We start from the raw sequence: 24,606 nt of genomic DNA on the forward strand, positions 1-24,606 counted from the left end.
AATTTATAGAGTGCCGTTACAAATTTCCATCTTAAATTACTACTACTTTCTTATTGTTGTTTCAGTAAAACTGAAGCATTTAAAGGTAAACGGCTAAAAGAAATAATAAACAACGGGGGCAGAAAGAAATTAATCAAAATACAGCATTAAGTCTGATATAGCAACACTGAAAAAACAATGGTGATCAGTAGGGCCAGACTAGGTACACTAGGATTAAGTTATAGAAATAATAAAATGAAAGAAGATACAAAATTTGTGCTGTGAGAAAAAAAATGAAAATTTAGAACATTTCTTACTCTATTGTCCAGCATACAAAGAGATTAAAAATATAGTTTTGTGCAGCAGCCAATATCAGGAAAATAAAGAGGAATTATACCTAATACACTCTTATTTGCTGATATACTGAAGGGGTAAAGTTGAAAATAGGAAAGAATTGTGGTATTACATTAAAACAAAAACAAACAAACAAACACAGGAGGAATAAAACAAGCAAGAGAGCCGTTTCAAAGGCATATACCCTTACTACTACTGCTACTATTAAGACTCCTGTCAGCTGTCAGAATTACACAGGTCACAGGTGTCTTCCCCCATGTATGAAAAGTTTGTAAAAGGTAAGTAGGTAAACAGTACCATTTGTTAATCCGTCCATCTGTTATTTTCTGCATGAAAGGAAGATTAGAGTTAATGCATAACCAAATTAATTTCTTGCCGAAAGGTAAAACATAGCTTAGGTGTTAACGTAGGAACGCTTTCGAATGCAGTTTCATTGATTCAAACTACCTAATGGTTTTGTTATTTTACTATTGCATGGTGAAAGAAGACCGGACTTGATGATGCACAAATACAGTTAAAAATTACTGAAAAATGCTGTAGATGAAAAGATAAGTGTTTAATTTAAGACATAGCCTAGCTAATTATATAATTTCCTGATCTAGGCTAGGCCTAGGGTGTGTTTTGAACATTTCCGATGTTCATTTTGGGGGTAAACGTTTGTTGGTAATTTTTTGTTAGAGTTCACACAGCGATTTTTGCATAAAAACAATTTTTATGCTAGTTTTCATGTTTTTTTGTTTTATTCTGTTGTTATTAATACGAACTGGATATAGTAGGTACGGCAGCCGTCCCCGATCTCGGTAGATATTGGTACGGCAGTGAATTGCGCATGCGCGAACCCTTGTTTACCGCCTCACGCATATCCAAAGACTATATACAGAAGTATATACACAGTCTTTGGGCATATCAGTGACAGCAGGAAAAATGGTGATGGAACAGCATGAACAGCAGAATAATACATTAGTTTTCGCCGAAAAACAGATGTTTTCAGGCTTTAACGAGCTGAAGAAAGCCAGAGACATCTATGAAGACTCACTTTCAAAAATTGGGTAATTCATGGTATACGTAGGTCACGAACGATCGAATCGGCCCTGAAAAGAATTCCGAAGAGGAGATTCAAAGAGGATTATATATAAATAATACCCAATATCCATCGTACCTTTGGTGACTTTCTCGGCCCTTTATTCTGCCCGACATCGGCAATTGCAAGGGCCGTTATACACTTTACAATATTCTTTTAATTCACTTCATTGGGTATATTGCAGCTGTCGGAGAAGACGATAGAATTTACCAGGTAGTGAAATGGCAAAGTTAAACCATATTTCAGCATTATTCCATTAAAATCGGGATAGTGTTGTTTATGTAGTACAAAAAAGCGGGACAAAATTCACAAAAGCTAAACAAACAAAAAAAAGGGGGAGGGACATTTTGCTAACTGAAAAAAGGGGGACAGATGTTCAAAAAGCGTGACTGTCCCACCTAAAAGCCGAACTCTGGTTTACATAATACAGTATGATTAGAAAACTGGTAAACGGATACAGCTAACTGCCGTATCTACAGCAAGTCAAGAGCGCAAATACAGCATCAATGACAGAATCTGCCGTACCCTCACCGCACTATATTATTTGTACGGCAGGAAGTCTGAAATTGACGCATGCGCAATTCACTGCAGTACCTATATCTACCACGATCGGGATACGGCTGCCGTACCTATATCCTGTGCCTTATTAATATGCGTCAAACCCTTGTTTTCCATCGACCACCACCCTAAATAGCTATCACAACGGTAATGGGGTCAACCAGGTGCGAACCGGGGGTTTTGGGTGGGGGGAAAAAGTAAATGAGCAGTAAGCGGAAGATAGGTAATAACAACAGAATAAAACAAAGCAACAAAAAAAAACAACAGAAAAAATGGTTTTCAGTACAAAAATAAGAGGGTGAAAGAACACTTACGGAGTGGCTTAGGATGAGGTAGCTATCTCGAGCTCTGTTTTCTAACCTGTACCATTTTCTAAACAATAATTTACAAAGTGGGTAGGGGAAACAACCGCCTAGGATCCATCGTACTCGGGTGGATCAGCCTTATTCACTTGATATTTAATTGGTGAAACAAGGATACAATTACATTTTTAAGCATACCGTTCAAAAGATTGAAGTTTCGTCAACATAATGTGATACGTGAAAGCACCATACGAACTAAAATAAGCATGTGAGGTCTTTGTAAAATACTATGTTTTCAAGGCAGTTTTTAAATCCAATATGGTGTCGTCCGCTTCCGGTCCCTTTCGTAACCGGCATTGATCCAACATCCTTCCCAACCTTCCCAGCTCTCACTTGAACAATATTAACATATATATGTAACGTTTATTGATCTTACTCAAGATTGCAGTTGTAATCAGCACAATAAAGCAACATTTTGTTGCCTATATTAGTGAAAGTATGAAACTTCTTATTCCCGGGGTCATGGTTTGAACTGAAATTCATTTTTACCTTGTAATTGGTGGTTTTATCCTTACTGCCATCATAACTGAAACTCCACAGTGCTTATTTAATTGTAATTATACACATTTTGGTCTTAATTCACTCCAAATTGCATTTGAACTACCTGTCGTGGTGGGAAAAAATTTCCAGTCTTGTTGTACATCTGGCTGCCGAAAACCATTGCTGAGCAGTCGATGGAACAATGAATTGTTTAGGACAAATTTTTTTTTTCTTTTGCTAGCACTTTTCATTGATTTAAGTCTATATTACTATTTTGACTTTTTTATTTTTAATAATTGTATGTTCTTGGACTCTAGTCATTCCCCTACCTGATTCCCCCACAGGTAGGGGAATAAGGACTAGAGTCCAAGAACATAGAAGGGCAGTACAGCTTAACTCTCAGGGGAGTGCTATAGCTAGACATTGTTGGGTAAATGACCATAGGATGGATTTCAAAAACAGTAGGCTTATATACAAAAGCAACAAAATTAGTCACAGGAGGGTAGTAGAAGGTGCACTTATCAGAGAGATTAAAGTAATTGAAGGAAACAAAGGTTTTTTACCCGTTCACAGAAATCCCATAAGCCAGCTTTGATATTAAAAGAAGCTAAGATTGACCCTGCTGACCTGGAGATTAGGTTTCCTGCCCAACAGACTTTTGGTGACCACACCCTTACCACAAGGGTGAATCCCATTGACCATCAGCTCAGGATATCAGAGCGACAAGAGGGGATTGGCAACTCTCGAGAAAACCAGAACAGCCATCACATAAATGACAGCTTAACGAGAAGAAAGTCCAAAAGACTGCTGGGCCTTGACCCAGGCTAACATCCCAAACATCTCTTGAGAATGGGCCACAGACAGGGCCTGAAAGTACTCGAGTATGGAGTAAAACTAAATGTAAATACTTAGAAGTAAACAAGTTACAAAGTGATTTTGTGGGTTTCTTTTTCAATCTTCAGAAGAAAACTGAAAGAAGTTTTAATAGGATAATTTCTAGCACCTAGCTGGATCCGGTAAAAAAGTAGATGAAAGCAAGGAATCTTGTGGTATCTGGCAACGCATGCATAGATCGGGTGAAGAGTGGTCAAACGCCGAACATCTACGCCATTCTTTCTTTACCACCTTGGGACAAGAGTTGGGTTTTTCCTCTCTTGGCCTTTTTCCTGGTTTTTGCCTGTTAAGTTCCTTTTGTGTGTTTGTGTTTGTTTTTACCTATATTATGGCTTCTTCTGCTCCTCGACGTCAGTGTTGGTTACCCCGGAATTCCTGGATTTCCATGTTCTCGTTTCTTGGCTTCGTCAGCGACAAACCCTCACATCACTTGCAGTAGGTGTCGTTCCAATTTTTGTACGATTACGAATCCTTGTACGGAATGCCGGGCATGGCCTTTGGAGCAGTGGAGGAAGTTTTATGGTAAGAGGGAGCGTCGGAGAGTCTCCACTCTTCCTTCTTGGGAGGGCTTTACTCCTATTCCCGATGTTTCGCCTCCCACAGTAGTCAACCCCCATAATAGCGTTGCCCCTGCTTCTCCTTCCTTTTCTTTCATTGATTCGTCGATGGAAGTATCGGGAGGTCCGCCAGGGTATTATTTGTAATGTTAGCCCCCTCTTCTTCGGGAGTTTTTTTTTTTTCGGTTCCCTAGAAGTGTAGGTTTTTTCATCATTCTCCTTCTCTTCAGAGTCGGAGGTGTCCAAAATGGGCAGCGATTTGGAAGACGAGGTGGGGCTAGGGGGTGGGGGTACCTCGTCCTTGGGGGTGGGGGGTTTGCTAGCGCATTTTGAGAAGGCTCGCACCCCCCTCCCCAGTCCAGCCAGGCCATCCCCCCCCGCTGCAGGCCTCGTCTCCATGGGGCGCCGTCTTGTCTCGGAGTGATGCTGTGGCGTCAGCCTCGTTGTTGTCACGGGGCCCATCTTTGTGTATTCCTCCGCCAGTGGCATCTCTTTCCCCCTCGCTCAGAGGGGAGGTCGTGACGTCACCACCGCTTGTGACATCACTCTCATCGATGACGTATCTTCCAGTAGCCTCCGAGGAGCCGCCTCTCTTAGCCGTGACGTCATTTCTGCCGCCCAGTTCGAAACATCTCCCTTCCTTGTCTTCGTAGCCTTCTATGGCACATCAGTCTGAGCTCATATGCCAGGCGGTGCTTCAGAGGCTGGACTCTGTTTTAGATGTGAAGTTGGCTGCCTTATCGGTTGGGAGGAACTGGTAGGAAACGTGTTGCTTTTCGTCCCGCCTTCGAGAAGAGTGGCGCATAAGAAGCTGGTGCTGTCCTCCCTCTCCCTCTTCCCCCTCTTATAACCATCGTGGCCGTGTTAGGCATTGGAAGGCTAAGGACCTTGCCCTTCCTTCGCCGCCGTGGGAGGAACAGCACGGACGTGTTCCCAAGAGTGCTGTGGTTTCAGGCAGTGTTAGTGATGTGTGTTCTGCAGGGGTTGCTTCGCCACCGAACCTCGTACGTGCAAACCACCCCACCCTCCCACCGTCCTTGCGCATCAAGAGCGTGTGGCAACCTCCCCCATCCATGCACATGATGGTAGTGCTCCTTCTTCTCCCAGGCCTATTCGTCACCTTAAAGACCTGACGGTGCCTGTCAAGAGGTCGAAGGTAGTGAGTACGGAGGTGGTACAGCCGGAGTGTTTGCTTGCTTCCCAGTCTTCCACTATAAGGGATTCTCCGTCAATCTCGAGTGCTCGAGTTTTCCCCCCATCTCACGTACGTACAGCCGTCACGCCCGTGTCTGTTCATGGCCATCTAGAGTCACCTGTTGAGGTAAGTGATGTGCCTAATGTTTCAGTGGGTCCGTCTCGGAGGCTGACACTTGGACCCAGCCCAGATAGGCTAGTACAGATTTCAGACTGTTTGCTTACTAACCCTTCTGTGAATTTTGGTGAAGAAAACGCGTTAGAGGAGGCTACACATCCTTCTCGTCGTTGGTGGCCTGTGCCAGAGCAGGAAGAAGGGGACACACAGGAGTTTCTGTCTTACCTTTCGGTGGTTGTTGATCTCATTCGTGGGTTCAACAATTTGGAAAGTAGGCCTCAGGATCGGTCGTCCTACACTCCTTGCTCTCTCCAGCTGCCGTTGTCAGGGGACGTTCAGTCGGTCTTGCAGAAGGTTAACGCCTCTGTTTCTGACTGGGACGGTTCACTTTGCTCTAGAGGCTCTACCAAACTCCTTCCCCCACCTCTCACAAGACATAGGAAGTACTATGCTACGAGCTCTGCATTTTTGTTGTCACGCCACCTTAACCCAGATGTCATTCGCCTGAAGCCGGGTTTGACTTTGGAACAGGTGAGGTCAGTGGCTCCGTCCTTATCTCCGCAAGACGCCTTAGCCTTGGAATCTGCGGCAGCCTCCATGTTGCAGACGGTTTCTTGGCTGGACCTCTGGTCTGTGGTGATTGCCAAGATAGCTTCTGACAGGTGCCCTGATGGGTTGGTGAGTGCCGCCTCGCTTCCCAGTCTTTTGCAATCCGGGGGCAAGGCGTTTTCTTATTTGGCTCACCTCAGTGCCAATTTATGGGCTAATCTTCTTCTGGCTAGGAGGGACGTGGCTTTGTCTAGGATGGAGAGGTCGCTCTATACCGAGTCTTTGCTGGCCTTGAGGAACGGTGACCTGTTAGAATCGCAATTTTTGTTTCCACGGACCGAACTCGACAATGCGATAGACCAACGTCGGGCTGACACCAAGGACCGTCTGGTGCACCAGGCTGTGTCTAAATCAGAGCCCCGCCCTCGGAGACGTTTGGCCCCCCTCCTCCCCTGGTCCAGCAGCAATCGAGGAGATCATCCCCTGGTAGGCCATCGAGGACCTCGAGTTTGGCAGGGCCTTCCCGTTCGTCACAGCCCAAGTCTCAGGGGGAGTCAACGCCCCTTTCTCTCTCGTTCCTTTCAAACCAAAGAAGAGGCCCTAGGAGCCGAGGTCAAGGGGGCCGTCGGTAGGTTGGGCGCCTCTCCCTCTCCTGCGCTGGGGGTTGGGGGGGGGGGGGTTGGGGGGGGGGGGGGGGTTGGTGGTGGTGCCTGGCTTGGCCATTGGACCAAGTGGCAGTGTTACGGGGCGGAGAAGTGGGTGGTAGATGTCCTTTGAGTGGGATACCTGTTGCCATTCGACTTCTCTCCTCCTCTGTTGGACAAGCCGGAGCTCAGGAAGATGTATCCCCCAGATTCTCTGAAGTTCTTGGCTCTTCAGGAGGAAGTGCTGAAAATGCTGGACAAGGATGCGATAGCGGAAGTAGTGCGTCCGTCCCCGGAGTTTTACAGTCACATCTTCTTTGTGCCCAAGGCATCGGGAGGATGGAGGCTTGTGATCGACCTTGAATCGCTTCATCAGAAAGACACGGTTCAAGATGGAGACCCCGCGCTCAGTGTTGGCAGGCGTGAGGGAAGGCAACTTCATGCTGTCAATAGACTTGAAGGATGCATACTTCCAAATCCCTGTCTATCCCATGTCCAGGAAGTTCCTTCGCTTCTCTCTGGCGGGCAAGATCTTCGAGTTCAGTCTTGTGCGTCGGGTTGACCACAGCCCCTCAAGTGTTCACAAGGGTCTTCTCTCTTGTGTCAAGTTGGGCCCATGCTCAGGGGATCCATTTGCTGAGGTACCTTGACGATTGGTTGGTCTTGGCAGTTTCCAGGGAAAAGCTGCTGCAAGACAGGGATCGTCTTCTTCGGTTCTGCTTGGACCTGGGCATATTAGTCAACCAGGAAAGGTTGAACCTCGTACCCACTCAAAGGATTCTCTATGTGGGCATGGTCATCGATACGACAGTGGCGAGAGTTTTCCCGTCGGATCAGAGATTGGAGAAGTTGAGGGCTGTGGCGTGCAACTTCCTCTCAAAGTCGCATCAGTCAGCTCATCAGTGGCAGGTTCTTATGGGAGTGCTATCTTCCCTGGAGAAGCTGGTCCCTCATGGGCGTCTTCATCTTCGGTCTGCAATGGAGACTGGGGGAATTCTGGTCTCCGGCAGGGGACTCTCCCCTGTTTATGGTCCCACTGTCTTTGAAAGTGAGAGAAGACCTTCGATGGTGGCTGGATGACCAGAATCTATTGAAGGGCGTCCCTCTGCACTCTCTCCCTCCGGACTTCCTTCTGTTTTCAGACGCCTCCCTCGCAGGTTGGGGCGCGCACTTAGGCGGCCTCATCGCTTCAGGCGTTTGGGGTTTGGAGGACAAGCAGCAGCATATCAACGTCTTGGAGTTGAAGGCGGCTTTCCTGGGTCTGAAGGAGTTTCGGGGGATGGTAGAGGGTCACTCTGTCGTTCTCATGTTAAACAACACCACAGTGGTAGCCTACGTGAACAAACAGGGAGGCCTAGTTTCTCAGCAGCTTCATGCCTTGACCGTCGAGCTTCACCAGTGGGCAATCAGCAATTCGGTAGAGCTTTCAGCCAGGTATATCCCAGGGAAACGGAACGTGGTCGCAGACAAACTCAGTTGCTGGGATCAGATCTTAGGCACAGAGTGGTCCCTTCATCAAGTGGTGGCGGACAGGCTTTTCCAGATTTGGGGGAGACCCATGCTGGACCTTTTCGCGACACGTTACAACAGGAAGCTGGAAGTGTTCTGTTCAGTGGTCCCAGATCCCTTGGCATTGGCAGAAGACGCATTCCAATATCCCTGGGACAACTTGGAGGTGTATGCCTTCCCTCCGTTTTGTTTGATCCGTCAGGTTCTGAACAGGCTGTTGGGTTCACAGGGTCTCAGAATGACTCTGGTGGCCCCTCTGTGGCCTCAGGCGGAATGGTTTCCAGATCTGCTATCGTTGTTGTCAGAGATTCCAAAGGAGATTCCGCCTTGGCGGCATCTCCTGTGTCAGCCCCATGCAGAAAGGTTCCACCAGTCAGTAGAATCCCTGTCTCTTCACGGTTGGAGGCTATCAACTATCTCCTCCGAGAGAGAGGCTTTTCTCAGAAGTCAGCTGGGCACATGTCCAGCAGTCTTAGGAAATCAACCTCTGCAGTTTACCAAGGCAAATGGGCGAACTACTGTGATTGGTGTCGTAAATGGGGTTTTTCTCCACTCGTGACCTCTATTCAGTGAATAGCAGACTTTTTAACCTTCCTCAGGGACGAGAAACGTTTGTCTGTGTCTGCTATTAGAGGCTACAGGGTGGCTCTGAGTTTGGTGTTACGCCTGAAGGGTATCGATGTCTCCTCTTCCTGGGAACTTTCCCTTGCTAGTTAAGGGGTTTGAGCAGTCATCTTCTCCTAGAGAGCTCAAGCCCCCAACGTGGGATGTTTCCTTGGTGCTTAATGAGCTTGACTAAGACCCATATGATAGCCCTTGCGCCGCTCATCTGATAGGAACCTGACTCTTAAGACAGTTTTCCTTTGGTTTTGCTTTGGCATCTTCCAAAAGGGTAGGAGAGCTCCCACAGTCTGAGTTATGAGGTGAAGCACACCAGGGGTTGGAAGTCAGTGTTCTTCGAATTTGTTCCGGAGTTCGTGGCCAAGACCCAAAATCCCTCGGTGCATGATGACAGGTTCGCTTCGTTCTCCATTCCCTCACTGACTGACTTTGTGGGTGGTGATGCTCAAGAGCTTTTGTTGTGCCCTGTCCGGGCCCTGCGTTACTATCTTAAAAGGACTCGTCACCTTAGACCAGGCTGCCACAGGCTTTTTGTCAGTACAGGCCGTACGAAGAAAGAGGTGTCTAAGAATACTATCTTTTTTTGGATACGGGAAGTCATCAGACAGGCATACTTGACTCTTGATGATTCCATCGCCACGTATGTGCAGGCTAGAGCACATGACGTTAGGTATATTGGTCCCTCTCTGGCTTTCAAAAAGAACTTGGCTGTACATAGAGTGCTGAGCGCTGGTACTTGGTTACGCCAGTCCACGTTCACCTCTTTCTATCTTAAGGATGTTGCCCACAGATCTATGGACACATTTTCCCTGGGTCCTGTGGTGGCTGCCCAACAGGTTGTGTAACTCATAGTTGCCCTTAACCTTTGTATCTTACCTAAGATGATTGTGTGGATGAGAGAATGAGTGAGTTGGCTGGCCTCCTTCTTTCTCTTGTACCTTTCCTTCTTCCTTTGGGCGGTTTAAGGAATTGACACATCATTTGCTGGACTGGTCTGATACAGGTGAGTGAGGTAGTCATACTGGTAGTGTGGTCGTGCAGTATTCAATATCTTACCCCCTATTTAGTAGCATAGGCTCCGCTCCTGGGCAAGTAGAGTCAGGAGTACTACAAACCCTAGTGCCCTGGTTTGTTTTTTGGACAGTCACAGTTTTTCTTTGGTTCCCTATACAGTGGTTATCCCATATATCATTGTATGTCTCTCAGGTTCTGAGTGGTTAGATTTTAGTGTATCTAGCTTCTCAACGGGCTTCAGTCCCTCTCTAAGAACTATTTCTTTTGAGAGCTGGGCTGGCGGAGGGTAGGCCCCCAGCGGGTCTAAAGGGATGTCCTTATACCCTCCCTCCCAAGTATAGTCTATCCTATTGTTAAGACCGAGGGTTTGTTCGCATATGAACAAATGACAAATTTTCTATGACAATTTGTATTTTTCATTGCTACAAACCTGGGGTCTTGACGTTATACTGCCCGCCTCTAGCCGCCCCTCTTTTTGTTAGGTCATCCTGAGTTGGGAAAGACTGGCGTAGATGTTCGGCATTTGACCACTCTTCACCCGATCTATGCATGCGTTGCCAGATATCACAAGATTCCTTCTTTCATCTACTTTTTTACCGGATCCAGCTAGGCGCTATAAATTATCCTATTGTTAAGACCTCAGGTTTGTAGCTATGAAAAATACAAATTGTCTTCTGAAAAAATAACCAGTTCGTTTCTGGTCCGAATTCAAATTCCACATGAGGGCTAGTACTAATTTTGCCATATTATTTTATTCTGATAAATACAGGTTTACAAGAAATATGTATATTAGAATATTTTTTTATTTTTCATTAAGATTTGAAAGATATACCTAATAAAAAATTTAGTAGGGATGTTCAGACTGGAAATTAAAATTATCCCAGTTTGTTAGTAAACTAATAGTTTTAAAGATATAGTAGTTTTGAGGGACCACATTGGAAAACCCGAGGATATTTGGTGGGCAGAACCATGAAATGAGTGAAATAAGGTAAAATACCAAATGGCTGGCCTCTACCGTAGCGCGACCACCTTCCCGAAAAAGTATGTTAACTCATCCTGTAACCCAGAATAGACATTAGTCCAAGGCCAGCGTCTGTTGAAGCAACACCTTGAGACTTCTACTTTCCTCTCGAAGTAAGTTTTTTCTCCCAAGTCACAAATTAAGGCCATAATTTCCAATTTTCAGGAAGGTGGTCACGCTATGGTAGAGGTGGCTGCCAGGTGGCCACTCGGTCTTTCACCCTACAGGTTTTATTCTACTTAATCTGACCTACTAGGTTCTTGGAACCCCCCCCCCCCCCTTCCCCACACACACACACAATGACCATAACCTAGAACACTGTAAATGGAATTGGATAAATTACACACCTAAGCTTAGGCAATTTAGGCTGCCATGTCCTTAGGCCTACCTGGCAGGGGGCATACCCCACCTAAATTAAACCCCCCTACCTAACATAACCTTTCATACAATCAACTTACCTGTCAGATATATACATAGCTAAGACTCTGTCGTCCGACAGAAATTCAAATTTCGCGCCACTCGCTACACAGGTAGGTCAGGTGATCTACCGGCCTGCCCTGGGCGGCAGGACTAGGAACCATCCCCGTTTTCTATCATATTTTCTCTGTCGCCGGTGGTATCAACATTGTTGTTATTACCTCCTGACTTAGATTCATTTTTCATCCTTTGATCATCGGTTTTTCGCTTTTTGGTGACGTATTTGGATCGTGTTTTTGGCATTCGCTACAGTGGACTGTTTTTGGAATAACTCTTTTGGATTTTCTCAGTAGTCTGATTCTAATGTGAGTGTGAGAATGTGTGTGAATGTAGGCTGCAGGGTGAGGATACCGAAAGCTTCGGTTGATCCTCACACTGTATGCCGTAAATATAGGGGGTTTCAGTGTTCTGCTATTAATACTTGTAAGGAATGCGAGGGATTGAATACAGAAGAGTGGAAGACTTTGACTTCTTATTGAAGAAGTTAGAGAGGATAGAATTAGACGATTGAAAGGTGTGAGTTCAAGGCCTATTGAGCCTTCACTGATAATTCTAATCCTACTGATGTAGATTCTCCCTATGTATCTCATTCTCAGAGTGCTTTTTCGGATTCGGCATCGGAAATCGCCAATCTGAAAGCTACAATTAGAGACATGAAGTCCAAGATGGCTGACTTCAAAGGTAAGGCTAGTGAAAGTGAGCATTACAGTGAAGTGAGTTCTCCCAGTGTTGTGGAGGGGGGGGCGTTTGATCGTCCCTGCGACGCTCCCAGGCCTAGAACCTCTTCCAAGCTCACAAGCCCAGAGGAGAAGGAAAGTCGAAAGCCTTAAGGAGGTTGTGGGGAATCCCCAACGGTCAGACGTCCCTTCAGCTAGCTCTGCTTCGTGGCAGGCGGCTCAAGGGCGCTATAGAAAAAGCGTCCTTCGCGAGTGTTTCTCGTCTCCCCTCTCTCCCTCACCTAAACGAGGGTGGAAGGAATCGAACTTGTCGAGACCGCTGAAGCGTCATATGAAGCTGGACATAGATCCTAGTCCAAGAGCGTTTCTCAGATGACGCATCCGTTCTAGCAAGAGAGCGAAGGGCGTCAGCGTCACCTGAAGTGTACGCGGAAGTACCCTTTCCTTCTTCTCCCCCGAGTGATGACGAAAGACGTCATGCACTGGGACGTGGGAGAAGCGTCAAGAAAGATCATTATGGCAGTGCAAGAGCAACTGTCATCTCTAGTGGGAGGGAGTTTTAGCGCCACGTCGGAAGGAAGGACGTGACGCTTCCAATTAAGAAGTCTCGTCCTCTCTCACCTGTTCAACGAGAAGCGTCATACAGACGACGGAAACGGCTAAACGTCTTACAGAAGCGTCTAGTTCGAGAGCGAGAAAACAGGTGAACGGTACGAGAGTTTCGTAACGCCAGAGAGACGTAAGACGTCTTTTAGACGCGAAGCGTCATTGGAAACGGAGCATAGACATGACGCTCCGTCCAATATTATGACGCCAAGTAGGCGCCTTTGAGAGAGCGGGACGTCTTCCAAGCGCTGAGCGTCATCGAGACGTCAGCAAAAGACGTCATCCATGACGCTGGCGAACGGGAAGCGTCATGTAAGCGTGAAGCGTCTTCTAAAATTCTAGAGAAGCGAAGCTTATGACGCTTCCAAGGGGACTATTAGAGCGGGAAAGAGGAAAAGGATTATCATTCCCTTAGCCCCTCTCCTATTAGGAGTTTGTCTCCGCAAGAAGAAGAACGTTCGGAAAGGAGAGCGGAGACGCATGTAGATCCGAGTTAGAGGAAAACTCGGATGACGAATATAGTGGAAGAGAAGGTCTGTAACTACTAAGGTGTTGACTACCCTACTTCTTGAGGAGTACCGGAGACGAGTTGACGCCTGCCGCTCCTCCTTCTCCGCGCTCGCTCTTTTCCAGTGCTAAGACGAAGAAGCCTTCGTCTTTTCTCAAAATGAAACCCACCATATCGATAAGAAGAGAGCATTACATTCCTTAGATCATGGATGAAGTCTAAGAAAGACTTAGTGAGGACAGTCTTCTGCATGCCTCCAGCAAGATTAGCTGGGAAAAGAGGCATTTGGTATCAGACGGGAGAGAATATGGGTATTGCTCTCCCTTCTACAACCGAAACAGATTTTTCGACTTTGGTTGACGCTTCACGGCGTCAAAGTCTCAATTCTTTGCACGGATTACGTGGGGAATTTCGGAACTGGATCATCTCCTCAAGGGACTCTTTCGTGTATTGGAAGTTTTTAACTTCTTAGATTGGTCCCTTGGGGTGATGTCCAAGAAAGCCCATGATTCGGAAGGAATCGAACTGAAGCCCTGTTATGATATTGTCTTTGTATTGACAAGGCGGTTACAGGATGGATCTTTTTGAAATCTCCTCTTTGTTTGGGGCAGGTCTTTTAAAGAAAAGGACTGTATATGGCGCCTTCTTAACAAAGGCAGTCACATGCTCAGAGAGCAGCACTTCTATATGCGGCCTCTAGCGCCTCTATCGACTTTTTGTTCCCTTCTCAGTTAGTAAAGGACATTGCGCATTCTTTAACTGAGAAGGCAACTCAGGATCTGCTGACGCAGTTCAGTCAGCAAGAAAGAAGAAAACCTGTTGCTGCATCGGACAAGAAAGGACCCAGTACAACGGTGCAGCCCTTTCGAGGTGGTCCGACCTCCAGACCTTCCACAAGGAGGAAGGCTCCAGAGAAGAGAGGTAGATCTGCTTTTCGTCCCTTTAAGAAGGGAAAATGAAGATTCTCTCCTCCAAGCACCAGTAGGTGCCAGGCTCCTGGGATTTGTGGAAGCCTGGACACTGATAAATGCAGACGCGTCATCTTTGGCGATCTTAAGGAGGGGATATCGTATCCCTTTCCTGAACACTCCTCCCTAACGTCAATACCAAGGGAACTATCAGCCAAATACAAGGATCCTGTGCTGAGGGATACTCTTCGATCGATGGTGGAACAAATGTGGGACAAAGAGAGCGATAGAATTGGTACGGGATCAACGCTCCCCGGGGTTTTACAATCGCCTTTTTCTGGTGGCGAAAGCCTCGGGGAGGCTGGAGACAGTACTGGACGTCAGCTCTCTGAACAAATTTGTTCAGAAGGAGAAGTTCTCCATGGAGACTTCTGCCTTCAGTCATGGCGTCATTACGACAGGGAGATTGGATGGTGTCTTTAGATCTCCAGGACGCCTACTTTCACGTCCCGATCCACCCTTCATCGAAGAAATACCTCCGTTTCATGACCGGGGGGGAAGGATCTTTCAGTTCAGAGCCTTGTGTTTCGGCCTGTCCACAGCTCCTCAGGTCTTCACAAGCCTGATGAAGAATGTGGCGAGGTTTCTTCACCTCAAAGGACGTGAATGTCTCTATGTATCTGGACGACTGGCTCATCAGGGCCAGATCGGAGAGACAGTGCTTGGAGGACCTAAAGTTAACTCTGGATTTAATCAAAGCGGGTTGTGGGGGGATTGCTTGTGAACCTCGAGAAGTCTCAGCTGACCCCAGACAAGACCTAGTCTATCTGGGGATTCGGATGGATTCTCGGGGGGGTTTTCGAGTTTTTCCTTCGCAAGAGAGAATCGCAAAAGGGTTGCGGATAGTCTCTCTCTCTTAGAAGCAAACAAACGTCGGCGAGGGAATGGTTGAGCCTTCTGGGGACGCTTTCCTCGCTAGAACAATTCTTCCCTCTAGGAAGACTTCATATACGTCCGCTTCAATTCTTCCTCAAGAGGTCTTGGAGCTGGAAAACCGGACAACTGTCGGACGTTTTTCCCATTCCATGGAGATAAAGTCACACCTACAGTGGTGGTTGCTCCCTCTGGAAGAGAACAAAGGGATCTCTCTAAGAACACAGAACCCAGACCTAGTGTTGTTCTCCGACGCGTCGGAGAGAGGTTGGGGAGCGACATTAGGCTCAGAGGAAGTGTCCAGGCACCTGGGAACCAGCACAGGTGTCTTGGCACATAAACTGCAAAGAGCTCTTCGCCGTACATCTGGCCTTGAAGAGCCTAGAACCTCGGTGTGTAAACAAGGTAGTGCAAGTAAAACGTGGACACACCACCGCACTTGCCTACATCGGAAACAGGGAGGGACGCACTCCTCGTTCCTTTACGAGCTCACGAGAGACTATTACTTTGGACGTCTCACAGGAACATCTCCCTGCTGACAAGGTTCGTACAGGGAGTAAGGAATGTGAGGGCGGACAGGCTCAGCAGGAGGAACCAGGTCCTTCAATACAGAATGGACCACTACACGAGGAAGTGGTGTCTGATCTCTGGTCTCTGTGGGGAACTCCTCATGTTGGATCTCTTCGCAACATTCAATTTCAAAAAGGCTCCCAGTTTTTTGCTCGGTCGTGGAAGATCCAAGAGCTCTTATGGTAGACGCCTTCCTGCTAAATTGGTCTCGAGTAGACGTATATGCTTTTCCCCATTCAAAATCCTGGGTTAGTAATGAGAAAGTTTGTGGCGTCAAAAGAGACGAGGATGACGTTAATAGCCCCCTTTTGGCCGGCCCAGGAATGGTTCACGGAGGTGGTAGAGTGGATCAAAGATTTTCCCAAGATCCCTACCAAGAAAGATGGATCTTCTCAGACAACCACACTTCAAGAGGTACCACCAAAACCTCCCCGCTCTCGCTCTGACTGCCTTTCGACTATCGAAAGACTTGTCAGAGCGAGAGTTTCTTTTCTCGAACGAAGTGGCAAGCGCGATCGCTTGAGAGCACGCAGAACCTCCACTACGAAAGTATACCAATCAAAGTGGGAGGTATTTAGAAGGTGGTGTAGTATCCAAGAAGTTGTCCTCCTCCACTAACCTCTATAGCGGAAATTGCTGATTTCCTGCTATTCCTGAGAGAAAAATCTCATCTAGCCGTATCCACAATAAAGGGATACAGAAGTATGCTCGGGCGGCTGTATTCAGGAACAGAGGTTTAGATCTGGCAGATAATAAAGATCTCCACGATCTCATAAGGTCTTTGAGACTTCAAAGTCTAAGGAACCAGTACCTCCGAACTGGAACCTAGACGTAGTCCTAAAGTATCTGTCATCGGAAAGATTCGAACCTCCTCATCGGGCATCGTTTAGAGACATTACCAGAAAATGCCTATTCCTATTATCTTTAGCTACGGCAAAGAGAATTAGTGAATTGCATGCTCTGCAGGATAAAGTAGGATTCAAGGGAGACTCAGCGATTTGCTCGTTTAAGACCCTGTTTTAGCGAAAAAAAACGAGAATCCTACGAATCCCTGCCTAAGTCATTCGAAGTCAAAGGCATGTCGAGTCTCGTAGGCAGAGAAGCAGAGAGGTCTCTATGCCCTGTTAGAGCTCTGAAGTTCTACCTTCAGAGAAAGCATCAAATGGGAGGCTCTAGACAAGGTCTTTGGTGCGCGGTAAAAGACCCCACAAGACTGATGTCCAAGAATGCGCTGGCATTCTTTGTAAGAAACGTCATTACAGACGCTCATAACGGCCTGTCCTGACGAACAGTTACACAACTATTGAGAGTAAAAGCTCATGAAGTGAGAGCTATAGCGACGTCTCTCTCGTTTCATAAGAATATGTCGCTTAAAAACATCATAGATACGACATTTTGGAGATGCAACTCAGTATTTGCATCTCATTACTTGAAAGACGTGCGTTGTGACATATGAGAAAGTGTTTTTCTCTAGGTCGTCGTATCGGCGGATACGATTCTGGGTAACGGGAGCCGACACCAATCCTTAAATGGTATATACTTTTCTTCTTTTTGGATATGGTCGAGAGTCTCTTCGAACAATGGAGGACTTAGGCTAGCACGGGCGGCCGTCTATGTTGTTCAGTAAGAGAATTCTTGTCATATCCAATTAGTTGAGTATAATTTTTTTTTTGAAAATTATGTATGTGTGCGTAGTGGTTTTGAGTTACGGTTGTTGTGACGAGTTTCGGGGGATAACTCGTAACAATCCTTAGTTCTAAACATATGGTTAGGATCAGGTGGTCGGGATTGGTTGTGTGCTCCTTCATAAGGTGTCATTGTCATATAAGTGGATCAGCACCCATTGACAAAGTCCTTTTAGGCTCTGCCGAGTAAGTGGGTAAGACCCCATCGGCAGACCCACAAGAACTCTTGGCCATAGATCATATATCTCGCTAAAGTTTCTTGAGGTGATGCAGACTACTGGGCAAACACCCACGAAGTCTACCACCTATCAGGTAGGAACCAAGGTTTTATTTATACCTACAACATATGTTGTTTACCTGTCTATTCCATATAGAAGCTGTCTCCTTACCCTCCACCGAAGGTGCCAATCAGCTATGTATATATCTGACAGGTAAGTTGATTGTATGAAAATGATATTGTTATGTTACAATAAAGTTTCATACATACTTACCTGGCAGATATATACAATTAAAGGCCCACCCAGCCTCCCCGCAGGAGAAAGGTGGAAGAGAGAAAATATGATAGAAAACGGGGATGGTTCCTAGTCCTGCCGCCCAGGGCAGGCCGGTAGATCACCTGACCTACCTGTAGCGAGTGGCGCGAAATTTGAATTTCTGTCGGGGACGACGGAGTCTTAGCTATGTATATATCTGCCAGGTAAGTATGTATGAAACTTATTGTAACATAACAATATCATATTTATTTAGGTAGGTCCTTGCTTACCAAGTAAGTGGAATCACTTTGAAAGCATTCAGTAAACCTTACTATAGGCTGATCAGAATCAGAATTTTCAGAAGCATCATGGAATCCATCCTTGTATTTCAGTAGTTTTGTAAAGTACCATAAATAGCTTTGTTACCATAAAGAGTTTCAGTGTGTTTTTGTGCTAACTGAGTTTTCCTGTTCTCTACTTCAGAACTTCACATTAAGGAAATTGGATCTTCTGTGATGGATTCAGAGCCTCTTCCAGAAACGAGAGATGTTTTAAGAGGCCATTTGCTTACCAAAGTGCGATATCTAAATCCAGCTTTAGCAGAGCAGGTAATTGTATGCTTTATTTGTTTAAAAAAAATATTTGGAGAATTTTCTTCTTGGATGAATATTTTTTTTATTTATTTTACTAAGTATAGCCTTTGTACATGTGATCTCTTTCTCTCTTTTTTTGCTGAAATTCGTACCTTGACTATGACTGAAAAGTACATGACTGTTGAGTGATGAACTACTGTACCAGTAGGAAAGTTTGGATTCTTGTAGTGGTTGAAAATAAATACTACTATGTGAACAAGACAGTAACCTTAACAGGAATAAGTACATTTATTTACAAAATTGAAATTGAATTAGATCTATTTTTTTTATGGTGGATGTTTACATTTTCAGTAATGTAAAAATATGGTTTGCAAAAAAAGAAAAAAAAATTCTATAATACTAACCCATCAGCTTACATGGCCTCTCTGTATGGTCAGCACTCAGAGACACTTAATAGTATAAATGAGAACACTTCCTGTGACTAGTCATGCATTGAGAACACCCAGTGACACCATTAATGGTAACTTTTTTCCTGTTTTGTCTGGACTTCCCAAAAAAAGCTTTGGCTGAGAGGAGGGCCATCTGTGTAAATTGATAGGTTTTGTAATGGGAAAAACAAATTTTTGCTGTTTTCACAAGATATAAATAGTTTTGATAAAGACATGAATTTACTATTGAGACTAAGTGGGATTTAGTAGAGCTGAACTTTGATGCATAGCAGTTTGTCAGCTGCAGCACTTGGGAAGCCAATGGCTGAGTGAATGTGATTTGGAAACAGAAGTTCAAGTTCAGACTGGTTCCTTGTTATTATAATTTTTTTCTGTCTATGGATTTGGCTGACAATATGTTAAACATATGTCTTAAAATCTTCAGTAAGGTACAGTAAATATACCCTAGAAAATTAACTGAGCCAGGGCAAATGATGCTTGACCTGAAGACTCCACAGGACCAATGCAATAAAAGTCCAGATTTATGAGACAGCTCTCTAAAGTAGACTTTGACAAAGTTGTGGGAAACTCCGCAGAGCAAAATTTGATGCACTTGAAGCTAAAAACAAACCTGGACCTTATTTTCTAAAAGTACATAAAATTGAGGAGAGTTCAGCAAAACAATGAACACAGTAGGTGATCCACAGGAAGTCGTAATCCATACAGTAGCCAGGAACTGATGAAAGTAGGAACTTGCTGAACCCTAGGACCAATGTTGAAACATTATCTATAAAAAAAATAAAGAAACTGCATTCTTAATGGAGTTCTTCCATTGAAAAATAAGTTTGGTAGTGCTTTAAATATTTCAATTTTATGACTGTAAAATAGTGACTATGTAAATGTTTAATTTTTATGACTGTAAATAGTAACTATGTAATGTGTATGTTCAAGAAAAATTAATACTGTAGGAGCACAGTTTGCTTGGTATTTACAGTGCTGTAGACATAAAAAGTGATCATGTCTGCTAGTAGAGAGAAAGTAGCGCCCTGCTACCTTGACCGTCTGCTGGAATTTGATGGTCTTGTCTTCTTCTTAGGAATGTCAGAGTTTATGTGGATGCATGCAAGTCTGTCTAAAAGTAATTGGTTGTGATGAAAAAGAAATACTTTTCATTGTATTAGAAAATAATAGGATTTTTTCTTTTTTTAGATTACAGATAAGTTGATTGAGGATAAAACAAACAATCAGATTATTGAACTGCTAGTATGTGATTCTACATTAGAAGAAAATGTTGAGAAATTTCTCTCCCGCATTTCTGTGTAAGTATGTTTTGTTTTACAACATAAAATTTTCACCTTGACATGTATACCTAATTGCATTATTATTACTTAAAAGAAAATATTTGTTCTGTTTGCTTGCTGGCGTGTGTTTTTATCCCAGGTAATACCCATGGAGTACCATTTCTTTTTGATTCAGCACCATCTAGAACTCCATTGGGTCCTTTTCTGTAGACTTTAGATTGAATGGCAATGCCATCACAGTCATACAGTATGATCAGAACAGGTGTTAATTGAACTAAAACCACAAATGAAACTAGGACAAACATAAGACAAACCATTACCAATGTGTTTGTTCCAATGAAGTACAGTATATAGAAAACTTTGTCCAAATGGAGGAGTATTTTCAGGCAAAAACTGGTTTGGGTGTTTGAGCTTGGTAACGAGGTTGTTAAAATGTGTCTAGTGAGTAAGGGTGTATGGAAGTCCTGAGCACTTGCCTACCTGAACCATATCTTTATTTTTATAAAGTTTTATGCCTTTGTCTTAATATAGTCAGTCCTCGTCTGGTTATTGGTGGGGATTCCATGCTGACGGCTTGGTGATAACCAAAAATTGCTGGTAACCAAAAATCTGTGATTTTTTGGCACTTATTGGTGCCAATAACTGGTCAATGGGGCCTCTGTTAGGTATAGTACAGTGTTCTCCCCATATTCGTGGGGGATGTGTACCAGGCACCCCCGGGAATAGTTAAAACCACCACTAAAAATGATTATAACTGCCTATCTTGAAAGTTCAGATACCAAATGTATACCTTAAATAACATCCTACTTCAAAAATACCCAAAATTACTAACCCATTACTGTATTAGTTTTTGAGGTTATATTATTATCATTTCAAAGTCATCATAAACATTTTACTAGAGAGAGAGAGAGAGAGAGAGAGCGAGAGAGAGAGAGAGAGAGAGAGAGAGAGAGAGAGAGAGAGAGAGAGAGAGAGAGAGAGAGAGACCATTGAATGGCAACATTGTATATCTGACCATCAAGAGTTAAATTATTATGAATTATTTCTGAGACAGAGATAATATAGAGGGAGAGAGAGAGAGAGAGAAAGAGAGAGAGAGAGAGAGAGAATAACTCCTAGACTCCAACTCCTTCCCCTCTGTCAATTCGTATATCGAACTGCCATTTACTCCCCTGCCCACCTTCATCCAAATGGATAAAAAGACTGGGAATCGCTATTTTTTTTATTAATCTTATTAATATTTGAAAATTAGTTATAAGGTAAATAATTTATTTATACTACAAAACAAATAAACATATGTAAGTGAGAGAGAGAGAGAGAGAGAGAGAGTGTTATTGTTTTTGTTTAATCTCATTAAACTTAATATTATTTGAAAACTAGCACTACCTGTATATTAAAATGTAGTAATGCCTTTAAAGAAATACTTAAACATACACTTCCAGCCCAAACAGAGGGCAAAATTTACCATTGTGACATACGTTATCTCGTGTGGAGAGAGAGAGAGTTATCCTTATGTAATTTAATGAAATTAATATCATTATCTGGTGAGGGCAACACACTCCCCCTCCTGTCACATTATTTGATATATTTGACAGCTGTTGGACCTCAGCCATCTCAGCTTGGCTAACTAGAGTTCAAAGACAAGATGCGGGGTAGAATTTATTTTTTTTCATTCTTGCATAATATTTTTATATATAAACTAAAATCTTGCTAATTCACTTTAGTATTTTCTTTAATGAATTGATATTATTGCTGTTTACATTAAGTACTTTCTTTAATGAATTGATATTATTGCTGTTTACATTAAGTACTTTCTTTAATGAATTGATATTATTGCTGTTTACATTAATATTGATATCTGAAAATAAGTAAATCATTTATTTATCATATAAAAAACATATATCTCTGTAAGAGAGAGAGAGAGAGAGAGAGAGAGAGAGAGAGAGAGAGAGAGAGAGAGAGAGAGAGAGAGAACACTCCCTCCCCTCCTGTCACATTACTTGATATTTGTTCCGACACGGCATACAAACCTTCGGTCCTTTTACAATAGGAAGGTACTAGCGGCAGCTGGATAGGTCGTAAGCTTTCGAACAAGGGGTTCGGTAGTTAACTGCTTGTCCGACAGCGCTCGCGCGCGCGACTGGGAGGTAAACAAACCACTTTTGCTTTCGGCCTGCTGGCGTGTAGACGTGTATCATCGCTCTCTGCCCGCTTCATCGTCGTTGCTTTCGCATGGTTGTGTTTTTCTTTTTCTATTTATCTAGTGAAACTGAATTGTAAGTACAATCATTTCATCTTTATTTCCATTGAATTCAATTGTGAATTAAGGATCTTGGTTTTTCCACGCCCTCCCGATACCGAGTTGCCGGGACGAAGTGCCGAAGTGCGGGAATTCATCCCCAGAATGATCCTCGTATTGTGTAATCTCGGTGCGAGGCGGGGGAGAAGCGCTCCTCCAGATATTTCCCTGGTTGAAAAATGTAGATGAAAATCGTAAGTAAGTGCCTCATTTAGTGACCTGTATGCTCGTTGCCGAGCGGAAGGCTCGCTCGACTTATATTTTGGTTGAAAATGTGTGATGAAAATCGTAAGTAAGTGGCCCTTTTCATTTATTTTTTTTTTTTTTTGACCGTAGCGTTGCAAACTTAATTGCGCTCGCACGAAAAACTTATTCTGTATGAATGGAATCGCAAGTACAGTATTCTTTTTCATTTTCATATATTTATTTTGATTGTAGCAATACTCATTTTGGATCAGTTTCCGCTCTCACCCGGAAATTGATCCTTTCCCCTTTTTATTTGAATGAAGTGAAATCGCAAGTGCAGTTCTTTTTCATTTTCATATTTTTTTGAGATTGCATTATTTACTTGGATCAAGGTTTCCGCTATTTCCCGGGAATTGATCCTTCCCCTTTTTATTTTGTATGAAGTGAAATCGCAAGCGCAGTATTCTTTTTCATTTTCATATATATTTTGATTGCATCAATTCATTATGGATCAAGGTTTTCCGTTCATAATCGGGAATGGATCCTTTTACCCTTGCGCTCGGTACCGAGGGCGCAAATGCGCTCGATCCGAGCCCTTATTCATTGTGAAGTGAATCGTAATGCAAGATTCTTTTTCATTTTATTCCTTTTATTATTGATTGCATCAATATTTATTTGGTTCAAGTTCCGCTCAGTCAGGGATTTGATCCTTATGCCCTTGCATTCGGGCCGAGGGCACGATTGCTCTCGGGCTCTTATTATTATTGTTGGGTACATGGGTGCTGTGCGGGGGTGGGGAACGAGACGCTCAGCTCACAGATCAGCTTCCCCACAGATGGCCCTTCCCCTTCGGGGGGGGATGTGGGGTCGGGGTTCTCCTCGCCCGATCCGTCGAGCGCAGAGGGCGCTCGGTGCCCAATATACAATTGTATTCGGGTGGGGTCTTCCACTCGTTCGGTGTGGGCTCACCCCCCCGCGCGAGGGGACTTCCCCCCACTAATCACTACTACTGTTATTCCGCAGGTGCTACTGCCACGAGGGTGGACCTTGGTGAGTATGGGCGTCCTTCCATTTGCAGGGCGTGCTAGTCTCAGGGGCTGCGGTTCTATGTCTGGGCCTACTGCGGTCACCCATGGAGTGGTGACCACGCTCCAGGTGACGACGTCCCTCCTCAACCTGGTGTACTCGCCTCACGTGGTAACATCTTGCCTACAGCCGCTGTGAAGTGCCGTTCGCCGTACCGAGAGGGGGGCGTGCCGCCGCCGCTCGTGGTTGCCGCGCTGCCGCGACCACACTTCCGCTGCCCTAGAGCTCGCCCCTGGACCTGCCGCCGGTACCAGGATGTTGCTGGCTGCTGCTACACTTCCTGTGTTTCCGGTGCTGCCTGCCGTACCTGCCGATTCTGGGCTGACTGTCCATGCAGTTGCTGCGCTGGCTGTCCCTGCCGTTGCTGCGCTGGCTGTCCCTGCCGTTGCTGCACTGGCTGTCCCTGCCGTTGCTGCGCTGGCTGTCCCTACCGATGCTGTGCTGGCTGTGCCTGCTGTTCCTGAGATGCCCATACCTGCTGACGTCGTCCTGTTCGTGGTGTACTACCCCAGACTTTGGTCTGTCTGTACAGGTGCGTCCGGGCCCTGTGGCTTCGGCTACAGCAGCCCCGGCTCCGCCCTGGATAACAGATCTTACGTCTGTCCTGAGGAAGCTGACGAAGAAGAGGAGGAAGGTGTTGTCGTCGTCGTCTTCATCTTCTTCATCGTCGTCGGCTGCCGCCTCTTCCCCTTCGACTTCTCGGGACCCATCTCACCTCGGTGGGACGGGAGGGTTCCTTCCGCTGGTCCTCCTGCTCCTTCGGGAGTGGGGCCCGTCTCTTCTTCCGCAAGGAAGAAGACTACGGGGACCAGAGGGGTACCGGCTAACACCGGTACTTCCTCGCCTGGTGTCAGTGGTTCTGCCACTGCATCAGGGTCCGTCTCGGCCTCTCGTTCGCGGGAGGTACCGAGTGTACGGTCGCCTACCAGCGACCGTGCAGC

The 24,606-nt window shown here is 45.1% G+C and overlaps 1 protein-coding gene across 1 annotated transcript in view; it reads left to right on the plus strand.

Annotated features, from left to right (window-relative positions):
* Positions 1-457: 457 nt before the first annotated feature.
* Positions 458-24,606, plus strand: part of LOC135219368 (uncharacterized) — a 54,076-nt gene continuing 29,927 nt past the window's right edge. Inside the window, exons 1-3 of the mRNA XM_064256080.1 lie at positions 458-611; positions 18,256-18,380; positions 20,003-20,112. Of these exons, the coding sequence (XP_064112150.1) occupies positions 590-611; positions 18,256-18,380; positions 20,003-20,112 (257 nt within the window). The 5' untranslated portion in view covers positions 458-589. The remainder of the gene's footprint in view (positions 612-18,255; positions 18,381-20,002; positions 20,113-24,606) is intronic.

The sequence above is a fragment of the Macrobrachium nipponense genome, chromosome 1 (assembly GCF_015104395.2).
Source record: "Macrobrachium nipponense isolate FS-2020 chromosome 1, ASM1510439v2, whole genome shotgun sequence".
Classification (NCBI taxonomy): domain Eukaryota; kingdom Metazoa; phylum Arthropoda; class Malacostraca; order Decapoda; family Palaemonidae; genus Macrobrachium; species Macrobrachium nipponense.